This window comes from Alligator mississippiensis, chromosome 4, assembly GCF_030867095.1.
Source record: "Alligator mississippiensis isolate rAllMis1 chromosome 4, rAllMis1, whole genome shotgun sequence".
Taxonomy (NCBI): domain Eukaryota; kingdom Metazoa; phylum Chordata; order Crocodylia; family Alligatoridae; genus Alligator; species Alligator mississippiensis.
The window spans coordinates 123754656-123775193 of NC_081827.1; the positions used below are offsets into that span (position 1 = coordinate 123754656).

General features: G+C 43.1%; 1 protein-coding gene across 2 annotated transcripts in view; it reads left to right on the forward strand.

Moving 5' to 3' along the window:
* The first annotated feature begins 246 nt into the window (after positions 1 to 246).
* The window catches only part of PDE3A (phosphodiesterase 3A), a 398418-nt gene continuing 378126 nt past the window's right edge, over positions 247 to 20538 (forward strand). For both annotated transcript variants that reach the window (XM_014609546.3, XM_019489473.2), the window contains exon 1: positions 247 to 2628. In XM_014609546.3, the coding sequence (XP_014465032.3) occupies positions 1753 to 2628 (876 nt within the window). In that variant the 5' untranslated portion in view covers positions 247 to 1752. The remainder of the gene's footprint in view (positions 2629 to 20538) is intronic.

The window sequence follows — 20538 nt, forward strand, 5'->3', positions numbered from 1 at the left end:
ACATTTCTGCTGCCAGTAACTTAAAGCAGCAATCTATCGAGTACCAAAGTAAAGGTAAAGTTGGATTTTAAATGAATGATACTTAGTGGGAAGGATTGGGTCAAAGGTCTAATCTGTTTAAACCACAATAGTATTTGCTGTTGCCTAATATTGCAACACTAGTTATTTGCATTCTGGGCTGGTGCATCCTCACTGCATTTTTCAGAGGCACAATGCTTAAAGGAGTTCAGCTGGAAGGTGGATGGGACAGGTGTAACCCCTTGCTTTCTGGCTCCTCATCTTACAGTCAAAAAACACCTGAATGGCTGGTGTGGCAACCCAGTCTACTTCAGTGTAGGCCTGCCTGCTAACTGCTGTTCTAACCCCTCCTGGCAAGATTAAACATTTTTCAGCTGTCTTTAATTTAGACACTTAACCTTTGCTTAAAAGAAACGCAGACATTTTCCAAGCCTCCAAATCAAATCTTGTTTCCAATATTTGGGGGGTGGGGAAGGAGCTAACCAAATTTCATACATAAGTGTGACCAAAAGATCCAGATTTCATATCCTGTAGCTGGGAAAGCCATTACCTAAGCTCACCCTTAGCTCACATGACACATTTCTAGTCATAGAAAACACATTTCTCTAATGCTGCCATTTCAACCCATCAAGGTCAGATGATGTGGTGCTAGGCACGCTGTGGAAACCTGGATAAGATATGGCAACAGACATATATCAGATTGTGAGTCTTAAAAGCAGGGGCATGTGTGTGCTGTGGGAAGACAGATGTTAAGGTGGATAGTGGGGAAAAGTCTGTCCCTTCATGTATTTGTTTCCTGGCTCTAAATGTTCCATACTTTCCCAGCTAGCAGGGTGTTTTCCTGTGGCTTGTTACCCTGTGTCAAATGTCTGCAATGTGCTGGGAGAAACTGCCTGGGAGAAGGAAGGTGAATGAATTAAACCTGTGCCCATTGACTTGGGGTACACCCCTTAGCCCAGGCACCAGCAGGACCTAGGCCTAAGCCTGTCAAGGCTTTTACAACCGTATCAGAAACAGATAGGATGGGAAGTTAGGATTGCAGTGGTTTAAAGCAAAGCCACAGGCAGGATTTAGGACTCTGCGCTTCAACAATTGAGCATGAGGGGAAGAAAAGGCTGGGCTCCAGCTCTCAGGAGCCCCAGCCTGAGGAAAGGAAAGGAAACCCAGAGGGCTGCTGAAGGGCTTTTCCCAGAGCCGGGGCAAGAAGCAGCCCTCGAGAACAGCGAGGGGCGCCGTGCCTGCCAGGGGCGCGGGGAGTACTGCGGGCTGGCAGGATAGGATAGGATAGGATAGGATGCGCTGCGCTCCGCTTCCCCCGCCCGTCCGCAGCCGGCGCGGCTCGTGAGGTGGGAGCGGGCTCAGCTTCGCTCCCTCCCGCGGGCCGGATCCGGCCGCAACTTGGGGGCTGGGGGGAGATCCCGGCTCCTCCCTCGCGCCCGGCTCCTGCACCCTTCAGCCCTCCCTGCCATGCCCGGGACCCTCCCCCTCCGCAGCCGCGGGCGACCTGCAGCTCCCGGGCCCGGCGCGGCGTGACAGCGGCGGGAGGAGCGAGCCCTGCGCGGGGCAGCATGGCCTAGGCACCCCGGGCGGGCAGCCGCCGGCTTGGGCTGGGGGGCCGGGGTCTCCCCTTCAGTTTTTCTTCTCTTTGCACCCAGTGGCTGGGGCTTCCCCGCTCTTGGCAGCGCCTCCCTGCCCTGGCGAGCCGCGGGGAGGGGGGAGGGAGGGGGGGGAAGCATGGCTGTGAGCGGCGGCGGCGGGGGCAAAGGCAGCCGCAGCCCCGGCGGGGAGCGGAGCGGGCCCGACTGCAATGGGTATCGCCCTCCTGGCAGCGGGCAGCCGCCGGCGCGGGCCGCCGGGACGTGCTGGTGGGCGCGGGCGCTGGCGCTGCACAAGATCCGCAGCTCCCGGAAAGTTTCCTGGGCCGTGTGCGCCGGGTGCCTGTGCTTGGCGCTCGCCCTGCTGCTCCGCGCGGGGCTGGAGGAGGAGGAGGAGGACGGCGGCGGCGGCGGAGAAGGAGGAGGGGAGAGGGGCTCGCCCCTGCCCCGCGCGGGGCTGCAGCCGGCCGCGCTGCTCGGCAGCCTCGTGGGTGCCTTCTTCTGGATGGGCTGGTACTTGCTGCGCGCCGGGGTCCGGCCGCACACCGCCGCCTGGCTGCTGGCCGCCTGCTGCGGGGGGGAAGCGCTCGTGCAGCGCGGCTTGGCGGTGGGGGAGGATCACTTGCTCTCTTTCCCCGCCACGGGGGTGGTGCTGAGCTGCCTGGCCGCCGCGACATGGCTGGTGCTGAAGCTGCGGCAGGGCGTCCTCATGATCGCCGTGACTAGCGCCGTCCGGACCACGGCCCTCGTGTCCCTGGACAGGATCCAGCTGGCCTGGAGACCCTACCTGGCCTACGCGCTCGGGCTGCTGGGCATCCTCCTGGCCGGCTCCGCGCAGCGCCTCCTGCCTCGGCTCGGGCCCGGGCCCCGCCAGCTCGCCGGCGCCCCGCTGCCCCGGCCGGACGTCCCGGTGCTGAGGAGGCGGCGGCGCTCCAGCTCCATGATCTCCGCCGAGATGTCCGGCTGCAGCAAGTCGCATCGCAGGACCTCGCTGCCCTGCATACCTCGGGAGCAGGTACGCGCCGCGTCGCGGAGAGGGGCGAGAGAGAGCAAGGGGAGCCGCCGCCCGAACTTCGCGGCGGCCGCAAACTTTCTTGGCTCCTCCCGGCAGCGGAGCGGGACGCAGGCAGCGCCCGAGCCCCGGGGCCGTCCGGCTCGGCGCTGCGGGCGAGCGCCGCTGCCTGCGCTTCCCGGCTCGCGGGGGGGAGAGCGGGGCCCTCGCCCAGTCGCTGCGCGGTTCCGACGGGCAGAGCCGAGCACAAGGGGCCTCTGAGGAGCACGGCTGTGGGGACCCGCCTGGACTCCTCAGGACTGATGCAGAGACAGCTGTGGACGGAGAGGGAGAGAGATTAGGAATCTACAGACTAGACTCCTCGCACCAGAGAGATGGGGGGAGAGAGAGAGCGAGCTACAAGGATGGATATAGTCCTCCACTACCTCTCTAGATAGATATAGGTGGAAATAGACAGATGTCTGTTTGTCGATATAGATTATAGATCTGTCAACCTTTATAGATTATATCTAGAGACTATCTCTTTAGACTTTATGTATATAATATACACACACACCACTTATCTCTATCCTATCCATCTCTATATATCAAGATAATCTATCTCTATACAATATATGTATACAGATGAATCTGTTCATCTCTCTCTCTCTTTCTCGATTTATATAGCAATATCTGTAGATTATATGGATACAGATTAATCTATTCATCTCTCTCTCTCAATTATATAGAAATCTCTGTAGATTATGTGGATACAGATTTAGCTATCCATCTCTCTCTCTCTCTAGATTATATAGCAATTTTTGTAGATTATATGGATACAGATTCTATCATCTACTTCTGTAGATGTATATAGATAAATATCTAGAGAAATCACACACACGCACGTGCGTATGCACGCGCGTGCTCACGACAGAGAGAAAATAAAAATAATAGTCCTGAGGAGTCTTAAGTGTTGTGATAAAAACTATAATATAGACGAAGAGATTTGTATCTCTAAGGTATCAATCAGTTTTTGCCGCTGCTCTTCATTCCTTTGATGCTAGATGTGCATTAGTTGTGGATTTTTGACTCAACTATGTTGGGGGGTGGGGGAAGGGCGGAATAGGTGGTGGTTTCAACAGAAATGCATGTGTGCAGTATCCAAAAAACTTTAAAGCAAGCTGTGAAAGGAAAGGAAAAAAAAAAAGATGTCTAAAAATATGAAACGCGTGGAAATGAGTATCTTTGCAGCCTCACAGTTAGGAGGTTGAGGAAACTTAATTTCATGTTCAGATTATTTTCTGGGATTTAGTGTTACATGTGGGAAGAATCTTTCAATGGACTGAGTGTGATTGAATTATTTGGAGTAAGCATGTCATTTGCTTGGTGGTGAAAAGGGAAGCCCAAGTGGAAATAAATGGCAAATGGTATTAAATTTCCTTTTTCAATTAGTATTAAAAATGAATCCATGAAATGTGGTCTGCTAAGGCTTATTCCAGTACACCAACGGCTTTCTTTGGGTGCCTTGCTGGGGAAGCAGCTAAGTATTTTCTAAGTAATGGCATCTAACCATATGATGTGGGTGGCTGGTTTGTTTCTGGAAATGGTTTGATTACATCGCTTTGTGGTTGGTTATGACATTTTTCTAGAAAGGCGCCTGGCAACATTATATACTGGAGGCTTATTTTGCAACAAATTGTACTTATTTAACACTTTTGTTTAGCTACAATATTATTTACTGCAGTGCCTAAGCAAATACTGTGTGGGAAAAAATAGAAAGCTGACTCAGTTTTGATTTTCTTTTATTATGAACTTTATGAGTGTGTGTGTGTTGGGTGTAAGAATCATTTGTAAATATATGATATTCAAGGGAAGAAAATAAAGCTGCTTACAGTTATTGCATGCTGGCTAGTTACTTCCGGTGGTTTCTTACAATAATCATTTGCAACGTTTAAAATATTTTTCCACTTGCTGTGGCACTTCAAACAAATGCAGTTTTTCAGCAAGTGTTTAAATACAAACATGTTGATCCAGTCTGTTCCGCTCTACTCTAGTTACTGCCTTTTTTTGTAAATCCTCTTGATCACATATCATATTGATAAATTGATTGGAGCAGAGAGCAACTTTAGGCAATCAAAGAAACAAGTTTTAACTTGAGAGTAAGACTCAATTGTGTTCTGAGAAGTTTTAATATTCCTGCAGAAGAGAGAGGATGGAGCCACTTGACTACTAGTCAATTAATGAATTTCAGGATTTGGGCATTTTTTTAAAATTAAGTTGTTCTCCTTTAATATTTAATCAGTAGAAGGACTTTGGATTGCTCACATCACCATAAAATAAAAGTATGTATGATTCTTTCCTACTCTGCTTTTTAGGAAGCAAATTATCATATTGTGTGAACTTTCTTCCAAATTTCCTCTTTCTAAAGCTCCTCTTTTAAGTTAAGGATAGCAGAAAAGAGCCTGGGAGGCTTTCGGAAAAGGTTAGGAAGTGTGGGACACTCTCTCTGTTTTTGGCGGACAGCAAAACAGAGTTTGCGTTTATAGAAGAAATCAGTTCCCTGTAGATTTAAAGCAGCCAAATATAAATGTTTCTTTTTGGGACATTTTTTAAATATAACATGTTAAAAATAGAGATGAGCACTTCTAAAAACAAATCCAATACCCTGCCCTCCCTCCTTTCCACCTCTGCCTCCCCCCAACCCCAATTAAATAAGAAGAAACTTTTTTGCATGCTTTCAAGTGTAAGTAGTAGCTCATTTGAACAGATCTGCTATGTGGTCAATAGGGTAAAAATTAGGCTTGCATTTTAAGGAAGTTTAATATAGGATGCATAGGCCTTATGAAATGCTCATATATTGCTCATTAGTTCTTACAGTTGTTTATGCTTTTTCTTTATCGCCAGAAAAAACTCCCTGAGCTAAATGTGTGTAGTAATTTATGATTATCCTAAACCTTTGGAATAGTACGGTGTGTGGTTCTTTTCCTCCTCCCCACAAAGTAGCAATGGTGTTGGGGTGCAGTGTGTGGTTGGGGTCAAGCAACAAAGGTGTAAATGTATAAATGAGAACTTTCTGTAAAATGTGTTAAGAAATGTTAAGTAAATATGAACTATATAGGTGTTAACGCAGCTTTCTTTTTATATCTTTAAATAAAAGAGTTTTACTCCAAGTTCCTGATGTGAACAGTCAAAAATTTTTTCCCATATCCCTGAATTATCACTACTGTGGAAACTTGTCATCTTTGTTCTCGGCCTCAAAAAATTTTACAAATAACAAAGAAAATTTGTTTAGCCATTTACAAAAATATTAATGAGGTAGTAAAATATGTTTTTTTTACCCTCTGTGAAATAATTTTGATTTTATTTATTGTGGGGTTTTTTCCCTGAACTGAACAAGTAGTTTGGAATAAAAAGTTCACAGTCCTCAATGAGAAGCGAGTACTTTGTTGTGGCCTAAACTGTTGAGATGCTGTCTGCTGTCTATCCCCTGTTTTTAGCTGTAGTGGCTAAAGATGCTCTATTCCTTGAGGTATCAGGCACCCAGCTTTGAGAGGAACTGTTCAGAAAAGTGGTTAATGAATGTATGGTTTGTTTGTTTTTTTTTCCTATTGATTTAAATAGAGGGTATGTTTGGAAAGCTGCTTGTAGCTTATACAGCTCTTGATACCTAGACCTTCTTTACACCTTGGCATGCCATCCTTATCCTCTTCCCCTAAAACTGGCATAAGAAGGAATCCAGAAGGCCTGGTGTTTCCAGCTGCATGCCATATATTGGGGATATAGTGTATCTGAATCTTGTTTCAGGTTCTATGCAAGTAGAAATGGACAGGTGTGTTAGTGTGACTGTGGCTTTGTCCCTAAACTATATGGGGTAACTGTTTAAAAAAAAATGTTTGGGGGAGGGTGGCTATGCTATGTGTGCACTAGTTTACTTTTCACACTCCCCCCCCAGCCCCCGCAAACTACCTTCTCACTTAATGTAAAATTATTACAAGCTGGTTTTGCCTAATGAACAGCAGTTTCAACTGCTGGTGGCTCAACTTGGTGCGTGTGTATGTAAGATCACTTTGACGCATACACTATAGCTGTCATTCTCCTGAATTAGAAAACAACATAATGGGGGTTAAACTAATTGCTAACTTGAAAACCAAATGAGCTTGAAACTGAAACAGGGGACTCCTCAAGTCTAGGCTCAGCTTTGTCACTGACTATGCAGAGCCTGGGGAACATCACTCTAAAATCCTGGTTTCTCTAACACGGTGTGCTAGGAGGATTAGCAACAGTAGAGTGCTTGGACATGGATTGTGATGCGGATAGGAAGGGACTGTGGATGAACTCTAAGGGTGCTCCCCTGGTGCGGTGTCTTTGTCCAGTATCTGGCTGTTGGACAATAAGCCCCAGCATGTTGGTTCCATCTTCTGGGTCAGCTTCTGCCTGCCTAATAGGGTGTCTGACCATTAGTTTTCCTTTCACCAGCTTCTCCCCTTTGGTGTCAGAAAGGAGAATTTTTCTTTTGCCCTCTTGTTTGCACCTTTTCTGCCCAAAATTGTTTGGAGAGGAAGAAATGTTGGTTCACCCATCTCCTTGAAAGGAAGAATGCCTGTTTCTTCATGATTTTAATGATTGCAGCTGCTGTGAGAGGATATGTATGTCTGCTACAGTGGCTTTCTTAAACGTTCTCTTTTCACAACAGTGCCTTCAATTGCCTCTCTCTCTGATCGGTCTCAAATAGCAGCCAAGTGAAACTGCAATGATTCTTGTCAGTTTTAGCCCCGTTCTGAAATTGTGAATACTAGCCATGAAAATGAATTGAATTTTGCCAGTTACTCTGATGCTTGTGAAAGCAGTGAGCCAGGTCAGGTATTAAAGCTGCCTGTCTGCAGGCTTGGGAAAACCAGGCAACGTTAATTCACATTTGGGGAAGTTACCCTTGTAGTGATGAGATCTAGAAGTCTTGGTTTGGTTTTTTAAAACAAATAAACAAAACCCCTTGCTTCTACAAAAATATGTCTTCATTCTTTCCTTTCTCTATTTGCTAGGGAGTGCTTTTCATCTGTGAGGACTAAGTGGGGTTCTCTTGGTCCACGTCATAATTAACTTAAAGAGGAACAAATTTCCTTTAATTAACAGCTATGCATTTGGAATAAAACCTGAAATCTGCAATGTTGACATTATCTCTCTAGGAATGGTATGTAATTAAAGGCATTCTAGAATACCTATGTTTAATTGCAGGGGCTGGAAGAAAAAGCATGTACAGTGTAGATGCATCAGTTTGTTGTTTAGGAGGTTATAACATAGGCATTGAATTTTTGGTATACACCTGATTAAGCCAGTGCTGCAATAAAATCTGTCTAGTTACATTGTTAGCCAGTTCTCTAATTAAACTGCAGCTACTCTGAGAAGTTTCATTAGCAATACTGATTTCTTTTCATAAATGGTGATCATGATAATTTGTCATCTTGCTATTGGCTGAAATATCCTTGCTTAAAATATTAAGTCAGACTCCTGAATAATCATATAGCAAATTATGTGCAATTTTTTAGCATGATGTTGCTGGAGCAAACTGAATTTTCTTCATTTTTATTTTTTTATTTTACTGAAAAAATTTAAAAGCTGTTGGGGAAACTGTCATGATAGGTTTACAATCTATTTTTGTTTGTCTCTTAAATAAAGAATTTTTTTGGCCTATAGATGGAAAAGAATAAAATACAGTAGTGACTTTCTGTTCTCTCTGAACTGAGTGTAAAGTGTGAAAATGCAAAGCTGCAGAACTGAAAGAAATCCTGTGTATGCAGGCTTGTCATGTTAATTAAATAAACAACTAGAACAGTGACCCTGTGTATGAAATGTGTTTTGAGAAGCTCGAGACAAAGCAGTAACACATGATGTTTTGGACATTGTGACATTTGTGTGACTTTGGCCTGCTCTGCTATACTTGCTGTTCAAGTCTTTTTTTGACACACAAACTGGAGACTTGACACACAAACTGTGTTTTGAAAAGAGGAGGAATTCCCCCCCTCTCCCACCCCATCTTTTTCTTAAGTCTCTGAAACTAGGGAAAGCTGAGCTGTTATGGCCAAAACCCACAGGACTTGAAATGGACATGAGCTGATGACATCCTAAGCGGTTTAAGGGGAAAGAAAAAAAGGACCTGCTGAAATTTAAAAAATTCAGTCTGTTGCTAACAAATATGTTTTCATATCCACCAAATGTTATACAGCCTATATTATCCAATTAGATGTGCTAAGTAATGTTGGTTGTTCAGTGAGATTCAAAGAAGTAAGTGAGAACTTTTCTCTCTCATTTGAGTGGAATTCAGAGAAAGTTTCTCTTCACATAGTTTACAAAAGCATGCCCTCAGATTCTGTTCTATATTACCCAGCATATCATTCAGAAATAAGCAAACCTAGAATATACAGAGAGTTTTCATTTATTTTGGCTTGTCTAGTATTTGCTACTAGCAGAGTAAATTTGATAATTCTGGTGCATCAGGAGTCTTCTATAGCAAAGTAACCATATGTCTGAGAAATACAGCCATTGACGTTTACTTGTTGTTTTACATTTTTAACCTTTAGCTTTGAAGGGGCAATAGCAGATATCAAATGTTTTCTCAGTTAAGCTTTTCTTGGGAAATAAGTTTAATCTATGGAAGTGTGAGAGAGAATTGTGAGCATCACGTTTGAAGGGGTGTGTTTTGCTTCCCTGCATATCCTCTTCTGCTAACCATACCGAATAGCAGAACACCCATAGGCTTGCAAATGCTTATTCCCAAGGGTTGTCCCATTGGCCTTAGTAAGAATGTTCATGCAAGTAAAGTTAGTTTGTTACTGTTACAGGATTGGTCCCTAGAGGGCACAAGAGACCCTATTCTAAATTTGCACTATCACTTACAGACAAGTATAGCAAATAAGATCAAATCATCATGAAAAAATCCATCATCGGTACAGTGGAGTTAAATTGGGAATAAATGTATCCTTTTTTGTGTTTCCTTCAGTCAGTTAATGGGTCTTATAATAGAAACTTTTGCTTTGTCTCATTTTTAAATGCCTAGGTAAAGCACCAATAAAACTTAGCTGATGATTGTTTAAGCATCAGTTGTATCTCAGCAGACTTGGTGGGATAGGGACAAACCAACATAACTTCTGTAAAGAAAAATCACTCCTCTCTAGTCTGTTAGAATTAGTTGGACAGGTTAACAAATAATGCATACCAGCTGGAAGAATGTGCTTGGGCATCTAGTAAGATTTTGATCTGGGCCCCCACTAAAAGCTGCTAAGGCAAGTAAATAATTGTGAGGTATGAGGTAGTGGCCTAGTAATTGGTCAAGAGTCAGAAAACAGAAGAAAAGAGTGACTTTGCCATACAGAAAACATGATATGTTGCAGTGATCATGCTTCATGATTCTGTACTCTAATCACTGGATTTCTTATTAGTTATGTTGGAAAATGATGAACAGGAAAATGTGCTGGTGGGACACAGTTACTTAAATTAGCCAGTGCGAGTGAGTGACTTAAATGGGTCATAATGTATTCATAAATTCAAATTTTCACCAAAAAAAGGTTAAAATTACAGTAAGAAAGAAGATTCTTATTACTTTCACAATTTATTAGGTTCTAAATTAAGGGACATAACCAATCAGGAAAAAGACCTTGGTGTCCTTGTGGAAAGCTAAAATAAAAGCAATGTTTGTATGGAAATGGGATAGCATCTATTTTTACCATAGGTTTCTATTACGTGTACTAGCAGTAGATGTTTGTCTGGAACACTGATGGAGATTTGGGTACCTTTTTTCAATGCGTGGTGTGTTGAAAATAGAGGATCTCAGGATATGTGATGCAAAGTGTTTGGGGCGTGGGGAATCTTCTCAGTTAGGACTGAGTGTAGACAGTTGAAAAAGAGCCCAAACAAGCATAGCCATGCTTTTGGAAATCAGTTACCTTGATAGAAAGCTATAAAATGTTGAATAGTGTGTTTCTTATGATGAGTGGAGGAGAGAGCCAGTTCAATTAAAATAATTTAATTGTAAACTATTGAAAACAGTACTGTTACAAAGCATAATTAACTTACTATCACAAGATATTACTTAGGCCAAGAGCTAAGTAGAATTTAAAAAAATATATTAAAAATGTGTCATGAATAATGAGACCACCTATACTTCAATTCTGTTAAAAAAAATCCTTTTTAGCAAACTCTTATGCTTCAGAGCCTAAGGAAACCACCAACTGATAGTAGCTAAGAAGAAACTTCCCTTATAGACTAGTTATTCTACTGCTGCCAGATGCATGACTCTACTCTTTCCTCTAAAGCATCTGGGACTGGCTACTGACACAGACAGAACTTGGAACTCAGTGGACTGCTGCTGTGATCTGTTACGGCATTTCCTATATTCCTAAAGCAATCAAGTACTGAAAATTGTTGGGGAAAATATTTCCTATGAGAAACCGGGTAGAGCAGCTAAGTCTAATGTTTTATTTCATGGTCTATTCAAAGGCTGGGAAAATGTAAACTCCAGTGTGTGTCAGAAATAACTCTGGCTATAGATGTGCTCTCCCTATCTGGTGCCCCCCACCCTTCCACAACAGTGTTCCCAATTAAAGTGACTTATTTGCATACTCTAGCCTGAGCTGCCCATGTTTGGTATTGTTTTATAGATAGTGTTTTTAGCTTATGTTCGAGGGTTTGTTTGTTTTTTAAATAAAATTGTTTTACGCATCACTAAAATCTTCCACAGAATCTTACCTCTAGCTCTAAGAACTGTATTCATGAAACTTTATAAGACTTGCCTGACAATTATGGAATTGCTAAGAGAGAGAGCCGAGGAGAGCTAAAAAGTAGCAATTCAGCAGAGCCCTCTTTAAATTAGAATTCACTTGAACACTGCAAATATTCTGCAGAATAAATCATTTTTAGGTTTACTGCTTCTAGGAATATGATGTAGCCTACCATAGGTACTGCACTACTTGCTATTCTCAAGGGTTACCTCAGTGAAGATTTTTTTTATTTTTTAGGAGGAGTAACTTCTAAGAAAGTAAAAGATGGTGGATTTGGGGTTTTTGTTTGCCCATGGATCATAGTAGTTTGAATCCCATAGGTTCTTTTGCTGCTTGAAAAAAGCAGGTAGCTAAGGTCTGTGTCTTATTCTGTCATGCTTTTGACTTTATTTTATATTGGATATTTGCTTTTTAAAGCCCTGGGTATGTTACCTGGGAAGTAATTAGCTGATGCCCACACAGTGTGATCTACTAAAGAAATAAGGGAACAGAGCAGTTTTTGCTGACCTTCCCCATTTGAACACACTGAAAGAAAATTGATTGGCATGTCTGTTCATGAATAAAGTGCCCCCTTTACTCTGAAATATAGTGCCCAAAATTATCCTGAAATAGTTTTAGGAGAACAGTAATTCTGCTATGGCACTTCTTGTCAGTTTCTCCATATGTATAACCCTTTAATTCTTTATTTTCTGTTCCTTCCTTCATTGTGTGGTCACAGTGAAAGAGCTAGCCTAGAAGGTTGAAGTTTCAACTTTTTGTTCTCTGAAAATAAAGACAACACCATTTAGGAGATATTCGTAGGCATGCAAATTTTTTGATGCAAATAACATATTTAGGTATGGTTCCAATAGTGCTGCTATAGAATAGGATAGCTGAAATGAACATCTGTATAGTTGATACATCTTAGGTATAATAAATAATTTGGCTGTGTTCTTGTATTTTGATTCTTCTTGTCAGTGTAATTTGGGCTACCATTGCATAAGAGCCCAGTCCTTGGGTGATGCTGACTCTTTATTTAAAGACTGATGCACATGACTTAAATTTGATGATCAGAATTGTGTCATTTACACTGTATTGCAGATTATGGCAGGAAATTAAACCTCATTGGGGACACCAACAATATATTTTGTGCCTGGTGACTAAGTCTGTGGTGATAGGAGAAATGATTTTACCAATATATTCTGCAAAACATCATGATATACTTCTTGAATAATTTATTTGATGAATATAATAGTTCCCTTAGTTTTGTAAACTGAAAATGTAATAAGTAATTGATCTGAAAATTTTAAGTACTTTCAATATGCTATTCTGATATCTTACTAGCTGTATCCATGCCAACATGACAACATATGAGCATCTGAGTGTCTAAAGAGCAATGAGAGAAGGTACTTGGAGAGAATTAGAGAATCTGAACTTCTAGAGTTGGGGTGGATTAATGCATGAGCCTGCTGGGCCCAGGCCCAGGGGCCCCCTGGGGTGCCAGGGGGCAGGCAACATGTAGGGAGGGTATGGGGGGGGCATGTGACCCCCCCTAAAATTGACCCTTGCTGGCCAAGGAGTAGGTAGCACTGGCTGGTGCCTCCCCCCCACCGAGAAATACCAGCAGCATTTCTAGTTTTGCTGGCAACGCTTCAGTGGTTGGTGGTGATCGGCAACTGGTGCCCCCTTAGAGCCAGGAGGTACCAGTTTTCCTTGCCGGGGCACCATGGCCCTGCCAGGCATCCTGGCTACAGGCATCTGGGGTGGGCAGCGCGTGCCTCCTCCTCTGGTCAAGGCAGGCCCAGGGGCTAGGGGTAGGCATGGTGCTCCCTGCAGGCAGCAGCGGCTTCCCAGGGCCATCTGGTGCCAGGAGGCCCTATGGGTAGCCCTGCTCCCTGCTATCAGTGGTGTATTGACAGAGAGGAGTGGCGGGGGGGTGGCCATACTCAACCCCCTGGCAGCACTTCTGGTTTCACCACTAGCACTTCTGGTTTTACTGCCGGCGTTTCTGGGCTCAGCGATCAGCCACTACAGGACACTCTTCCCCACCTCCCTGCTCAGAGATTAGCCACAGATGGGGTGGGCACAAATGCAAGTATTGGCCTTTGCATGCTGGAGATCCATGGTATGCCATTGCCTGCCATCTATGGGCTAATGCTGGCACCAGCGCCTCTGGGACAGGATAGGACAGTCCTGCACCACCTGGGCCAGCAGAGGGGTGGGCGGGCAGTTGGGTCAGAGGTTCCTTAATACTAATACTCCTTAATATTACCCCTCGCCAAGCTGGCACTGGACCCAGCCCATCCTGCAGTGCTGGGGAGCCGTAGCTGTAGCTGCACGACACCCACTGGGCAGAGGGGCCAGGGCTGCCTTCACCTCAGTGGTGCCTGCACACACCCTGGACACACTGTGGAAGCCAGGTGGGCCAAGCTGCAGCGCCCTGGCAGGTGCAGAGGGAACCTGTTCTTGCCTGGTGGGGGGCCTCCAATTTTCTGTTTGCCCAGGAACCCAATAAATCTTAATCCACCACTGTCTGGGATTAGCTGTGCCTTAGCAATCTTTTTTTTTTTTTTTTCTTTTTTCTCTGTGTTAATTATAGGGACACCTAGATGCTCCAGTGCAAGCTTTCAGTTGCAGTTGCCTTAGGAATAAGTACTTCTGTGACCTCAGGTTACATGCACCTCCTTAATACTATGAGTAAAATAACAGTTTTAAAAAAGTTTTGTCTTCATTGTATAGGGGTTTGGGTTTGAAGATGTTGCAGAACTTTTTTCATGAAGTGTTTCATAGCTGAAATTTTGCAACCATTACAAAGATTCAAGTATGTCTCATCATAGTCTTTTCTTTATTTTGGTTACCATATCCTGTTGGATGTAATGAGCTAAGCAAATCCAATTTGATTTTTTTTTTTCTTTTCATTACCTAACCAGCTTTGTCAGCTTGTTTTGGCTTGGATGTCCTTTTAGGTCAGCGATGCTGAAACCCATTCCATGACCCTCTGCACTTGCAGAAAATTGCCCAAATAAGTAGCAACATGCCAGATTATACCAAAAATCACAAATACTAGTCTCTTCATTTTTATCAGTGATGTTGATGCCTGGTTATTTCTGAAATGATTCAGAGTGATACGTATGCATGCATGCACACTATATCCACCCAGGTTTATCTTAAACTGGTTTCAGCCATTTCGAAAGTGGTTTATGTGCACTGAACTTCTGCTGTGTTACAGATTTGAACCAGTTGCCAATCACTTATACTGGCTTATGTGTAATTTCTGTCCCTAGCCTTGGTGCCTACCGAAAACAGGCTGCATGCCTGCATCTGAGCAAAAAAGTTGTTCTGTACTGACTGTGACTTGAATATAAGATACTTAAGTTTTGCCTAAGTGTCAAGTCACAGTCGGTACAGAACAACTTTTTTGCTCAGATGCAGGCATGCAGCCTGTTTTCGGTAGGCACCAAGGCTAGGGACAGAAATTACACATAAGCCAGTATAAGTGATTGGCAACTGGTTCAAATCTGTAACACAGCAGAAGTTCAGTGCACATAAACCACTTTCGAAATGGCTGAAACCAGTTTAAGATAAACCTGGGTGGATGTAGTATCAGACATGACTGATTTATTTTAAATTGGTTTACTGAACTTCTGTCCCAGATCCCCTCCACATTCAAGTTAATTCACAGACCACTGGCATCCCAGGATGCTTTGCATCCTCCCTGCAAACCCCCGCTTGACCCAAGGTATCTGCTCCAGCTCAGGAGGGAGGCATGCTCTAACACCCCCCAGCTCTGTCCTGAGCTACTGCAGGCATGAGACTGCATTTCCAGAATCAAAAGTGAATGTTTGTTCACTTGCTTATTGGCTCAATCTACACACCTTAGACTAACCACCAAAAATTGAAGCAAGTAAGCCTCAGGGTTTTGGGGCCTTTGTACATGCCACAAAATTGGCTTTAAAGCAGCTTAAATACCCTTTTGCACTGCTTTAACGGCGTTGCTGTTTGCACACTCAGTGGCGTAGTCTGCTTTAAATGACTTCAGTACATAGTAAGATAAAATATCTCTGAGGTGTTTTAGTTTGCTACCTAACAAAGTGCAACAGTGCACGGGGCACTGGAAGCCGATGTGCTTGTGGCATGGTGGGCCACACGCAGCTCAGGGGCTGTGGGACATGGTGACAGCCCATGTAGGCAGGCTCCCCTGAAGAAAAAAAATAAGTAGTGAGACTGATTTCCCACCCCCACACACCTCCCTGGAGCCTGCCTGCCTGCCTGAGCCGTGCAAGGGCCCAGTGCTTCCCTCTGCAGCTACAGGGTGGTGCTTTCCTCTGGCTGTGGCATCCCCCGGAATTGCCCGGGCTGGGTGCCACCTGGGGGGCCCCCCCCCGCACAGCTCAGGGACTGCTAGGCTCCTCGGCAGCTCGCCCCGCCCCTGCCACCCAAGAGGCAAGTAAGGATTGGGCCCCCACCCTTATGTACACACCACAGGGGTTTAATTTGGTTTAATTCTCCCTAAATTGAAGCGCTGCTTTTAAAAACCCAGTTTCAATTTAGGGAGAACTAAACTGAATTAAAACCCTGTGGCATGTACAAGCAGCTTTTGACTGTCTGTACTTAGTGCAAATTATTTTAATTTATCACAGAAGTCATACAACAGCATTTTAAACATTTTGTTGCATAAGTAAAGGTCCTAAACAGAAGTGGTCTGCTTTATGCTACTTTCTGACCAATGCTGTTTCTATTGATTTTGAGAGCTAAACATGTTTGCCATCTCTTAAGTAATATGGCAACCTTCCTGTTCAGTAACTGTCCTCATTTAGAAGGGAGGGCATGTCTACTTAGATAAATCTGTAGTTAGCAATAACATCTAATGACCCAAAATGAGCAGCTGCTAAGAAACAGATTTTAGTTGTTTCTCTTGATGCCGGATATATCCTGACTTCTCTGTTAGTGTGTCAAAAGTGTAGATCCCATCATGTATCTGATGCTTTTCAGTGAATATGTTCATACTTATGAGCAGTATTTCTAATACATGAATGTCTCTCTTTAAATATGATAATTCAGATCTAGCATTGACTGAATTACTTATACAGTTATGAGACCTTGTGCCATCTCTCTTCTCAAACTGGAAACTAGCACCTTGGATATCATGTTTCATTAACTACCCCTGCCTCCACTCCTCCAAAACACAATTAGATTTGTCTGTTGAAGGGACATGGTTCTTAGTTTGGTCCTTAGAACAGTTTTTGAACTGACAACTATAGCTTTCTGAACTGCTAACACTTGCTTTCTGACATGCCTGTAAGTATGTCTCTGGCAGGCTTCTTGTAATTTTTTGCATCATCTTCTAATCATTGCTTAAATTTTGCCTTTTCTGTATTTTTCTCTCTGTACTTGGCATCTGACTGTTCTTTTAATACTTAAACAATTTTAAATCTAAAGTATTTTTAAAACTTTGCTTAGAATTTTCACTTTCCTTTTTTCAAATTTACTGACATAAAGGAATGAAAATGTATAGGCTGTGCAATTCTGAAAATGTGAGTTCTTTCAGCTTATTGTCACAGGGACTGGATTACCATTACTTGAGCTATGACACGGAACACAAACATTGTGCCATGACATGGGAAGTGTCTAGACACGATTGACAAGTTCCTGCTTCAGCTCAGGTCAATGCTGTTGTAATGGATATAAAATGAAAACCATGCTGAAGTGAGCCGGCGATGTATGGAGACTTCTGTAGCATGGAATTCTCCCTAGTAAGGTATGTGAGGATACTAGTTAAAGTAAACAGTTGTCTCAATGTTCTCATATGTTCTCATATGAGTGATCTGCTTTTTCTGTTAAAACTTACCACATAGTAACTAAAACAGGTTTACTTCTCCCTTGATGTACCCATACTCAAGGAAGTGGCAAAGCAGCCTTCATGTTGTTTGTTAAGGTACTTACGGAGTGAGGGGGAGAGAGTATTTTTAAAAGCATTAGCTGCACAATAATCTTTCACATAGTTTAAATGGCTTTTCTATTTTAAAATCTAAACTCTGTATTTGGTTTTAACTGTGAAATGCTGCTGTATCATTCATATTCAACTACTGATTTAAGCAATGCTTTTAGACCAATTAAAATCATATGCAATTACAATTTTTAATGCAATCCTTATTATCAACTGATTACATAAAACTGCAAATGAATAAACATTTCTCTATTAAGAGATTTAGTGTTACACTTCCCCTGTATTGGAAATGAGCTAAAATGGGAGGAATGGACTGGTATTTGCAAGAGAAACACTTCCTAAATTCACTCACTCTAGTAAAGACCTGTCAGAATTGTTAAGCATCTGCTACTGCCACTGACTTCATTGGGAACCACAGCAGCTCAACACCCATTAGAATTAGGCAGCCTGCGATCATGTGCACTCTGGCCAGTTTAAAATGTCATATGGCATTGGCAGCATCCACACACCTGACTAGTTGGCTTGTAATAAACCCACTTCTTGAAAAACAGCTAGGTTTGTGTCTTTCTGTTTTGTGTCTTGCCAAATTAGGATTTTTAGGAATACATATTTCTGTATGGTGGAAGCATACCTTGTTGACCTTTTGGTAATAACACCTGGTAACTGCATGGACAATTAGTATGTATTGAGTAATACTTCTTGGAAGTTAACCATCTTGTCTGAAGTGAGACCAAAGGTAGGGCACAGTGACACCTTGGAGACTAACTCATTCAGAGAGGCATGAGCTTTTATACGCAACAGCTTATTCAGTTAGATTCCTAGGCATATTAGGCACGTAAGAGAAGGAAGCATCATATACAATAAAAGCAGATTTTCATTAAAAAAAAATCTAGAATTTTAACTTCCTTTTCTCCATATCTGGAAATTGTCTCTTGTTGTTTAGATCCTCAGATGTCGTTATTCTTTTGGGAAATTCTACAGAACTGTGATCAAGAATGATAAAATGCGTGGCCATGAATTTGTAGAGTTCCTTAACAGATGAGAACTTGTGACTTGGAAAATATGTGCTTACATCATTTTCTGGTTTTAGCTGTGTATTATTTATTCTCAATTTAATATGCATTTAGTATCTTAAAGCAAAACACAGGGCATGTCTACATGTGCACACTTACTGCACAGTAATTAAAATTAAAAATTAAAATTACCGTGCAGTACAGGCATGCGTCTATATAAACCTGCCCATACTGTGTAGTAAATATGGTGATTTATGCCAGCTTGAACGTAAATTTGATACCTGCATCATGCAGGTATCAAATTTATGCCTGATTAGTTACAGCACAGTAACCCAGGGGGTCTGGTCTCCCTGCCTGGTTTGTTCAACCCCAGGGCTCCTGGATTCCACTTGGGGCTGGCTAAAGTTAGTCCCAAGGGCTGGCAGTCATGTGGCCGGAGGCTGGAGCTCTCCCCGGTGGCCACAGAGGCACATGGCAGGCTGCTCGGACCTGGGACTAAATGTAGTCCCAAATCACTTACATGTATAGATGCCAGCCTATTCCCGCTTACTGCAGAGTAATTTACTGTGCTGTAAATTTAAGCCAGTGTAAATGCATGTGTAAATATGCCCACAGAAATGAGGCTGATGCGACGAACCAAATTTATACAATACCTTTAAATGTTGAACCAGATTTTCAGCTGTGGTGGTTTCCTGAAAGTGAGTGTAACTGCAGCAGTTGACATAATCTGAAAAACCTCATCTTCAGGTTTTTATCTTCTTGAGAATTTTATAGCAGTGACATCAAGGAACAATGTTTATAACCAGTTGTAGTGATTTCTCACTAGCATTTTGAACAAGTAAAGAATTATCAGAAAGAAATTTGTGATGAACAGGGATTTTTTTTTTTTGCTTTCTTACCTTACTATGTTCAGTTAGTATAATGAAACAATTATCTTTTATATTTGCATAAACTGCTTTGATTCTGGCATGTTCTGTCTTTTATTTATATATTTATTTACTGAATGGTTGGTTTTGCAGTCCTAATAATGTTCCTTTACAGAATTTTTGTTGCGTGTAACTTCCTAGTCCAGCTCACTGACAGAGGCTCCCCTGAGAGTGAAGGGGGTAGCTAAGGAGCAGGCCCCTATTACTAGGGACCTACTCAAATCACTATTTTTGTGAATTTCAAAATCTGCAGGGAAAAAAAAACTTACAATAAAATGCTGGATCCCCAGTGGAAGCCAGCAGTCCTCCTGTCCACGCAGCCTGCCTGGGGGAAGAGAGGAGGGGGGCTGTCAGCTATGTTGTCTGCTTGCCTTCTTGCTGTCGTCTCTGTCTCCTTGCCGCAATTGGCTGGGACGGCTGCCTGTTGCATGGCCCTGCTCCTCTCCAGCAATTAGCAATGAGGGGTCAGGCCACATGACAGACAGTCCTCATCCAATCGGTGGTGAGGGGCAGGGCCATACAACAGACACCCCTCTCCACCAATCAATGGTGGGTGGTGGGGCCACTGGGGTGCCTTGGCCAATCACTCTGGCACAATAAGCCTGTGAAAATGGCAGCTGGCCTCATGATCTGCCTGTGAAATCACCTGACTGCCTCCTTGAGTTGGGTAGATTCCTACCTATTACCCCTTGAATTGCAAAGTGTGATTTTTGTGGAGACTCTTGCATTCCAGTCAGGGGGCTATGCACATATGCGTGCCCCAAACTTTGTAGCACTGCAAAAATAAAGCATCTAGGGCCTTTATCAGTAAGTTTTGATAGGGCCCTCCCTTCAAAACTTACTGATAGGGACTCGGATATGAATTTTATTTTTGGGGTGTACAAGGAAATGTGGTCTCTTAGCCACATGTTCTTCCAACCTGTCTCTGAACTCCCAGTGTCTCTCCCTGAGCTATGTATTGTTTTTTTTTGTTTTTTGCCATCTCCTGCCCTGTTCTTTGCCTCGGTTTTCTCTCTTTTTCTTTTGCCCACCCCCCCAAGTTAATTCTGGTTTTCCACCCTGGCTTCTCACCAGATCCTTCTTGTTGCTTCTGTTACATCCTTACATGGCCAGTCACTTTTTTCATCAGTTTGGATGATCAAATGGCCACTTCTGGTCTTCATATTTTTGCATTTGACTTCTAGTGAGGGTACTGTTGCACACTACACATACTTGAGTTAACAGCTCTTACAGCACTAGGTTCCTGTCACATATTTTACTGTCTTAATAAGTGCCATCCTACCATAATAAAGCTATGC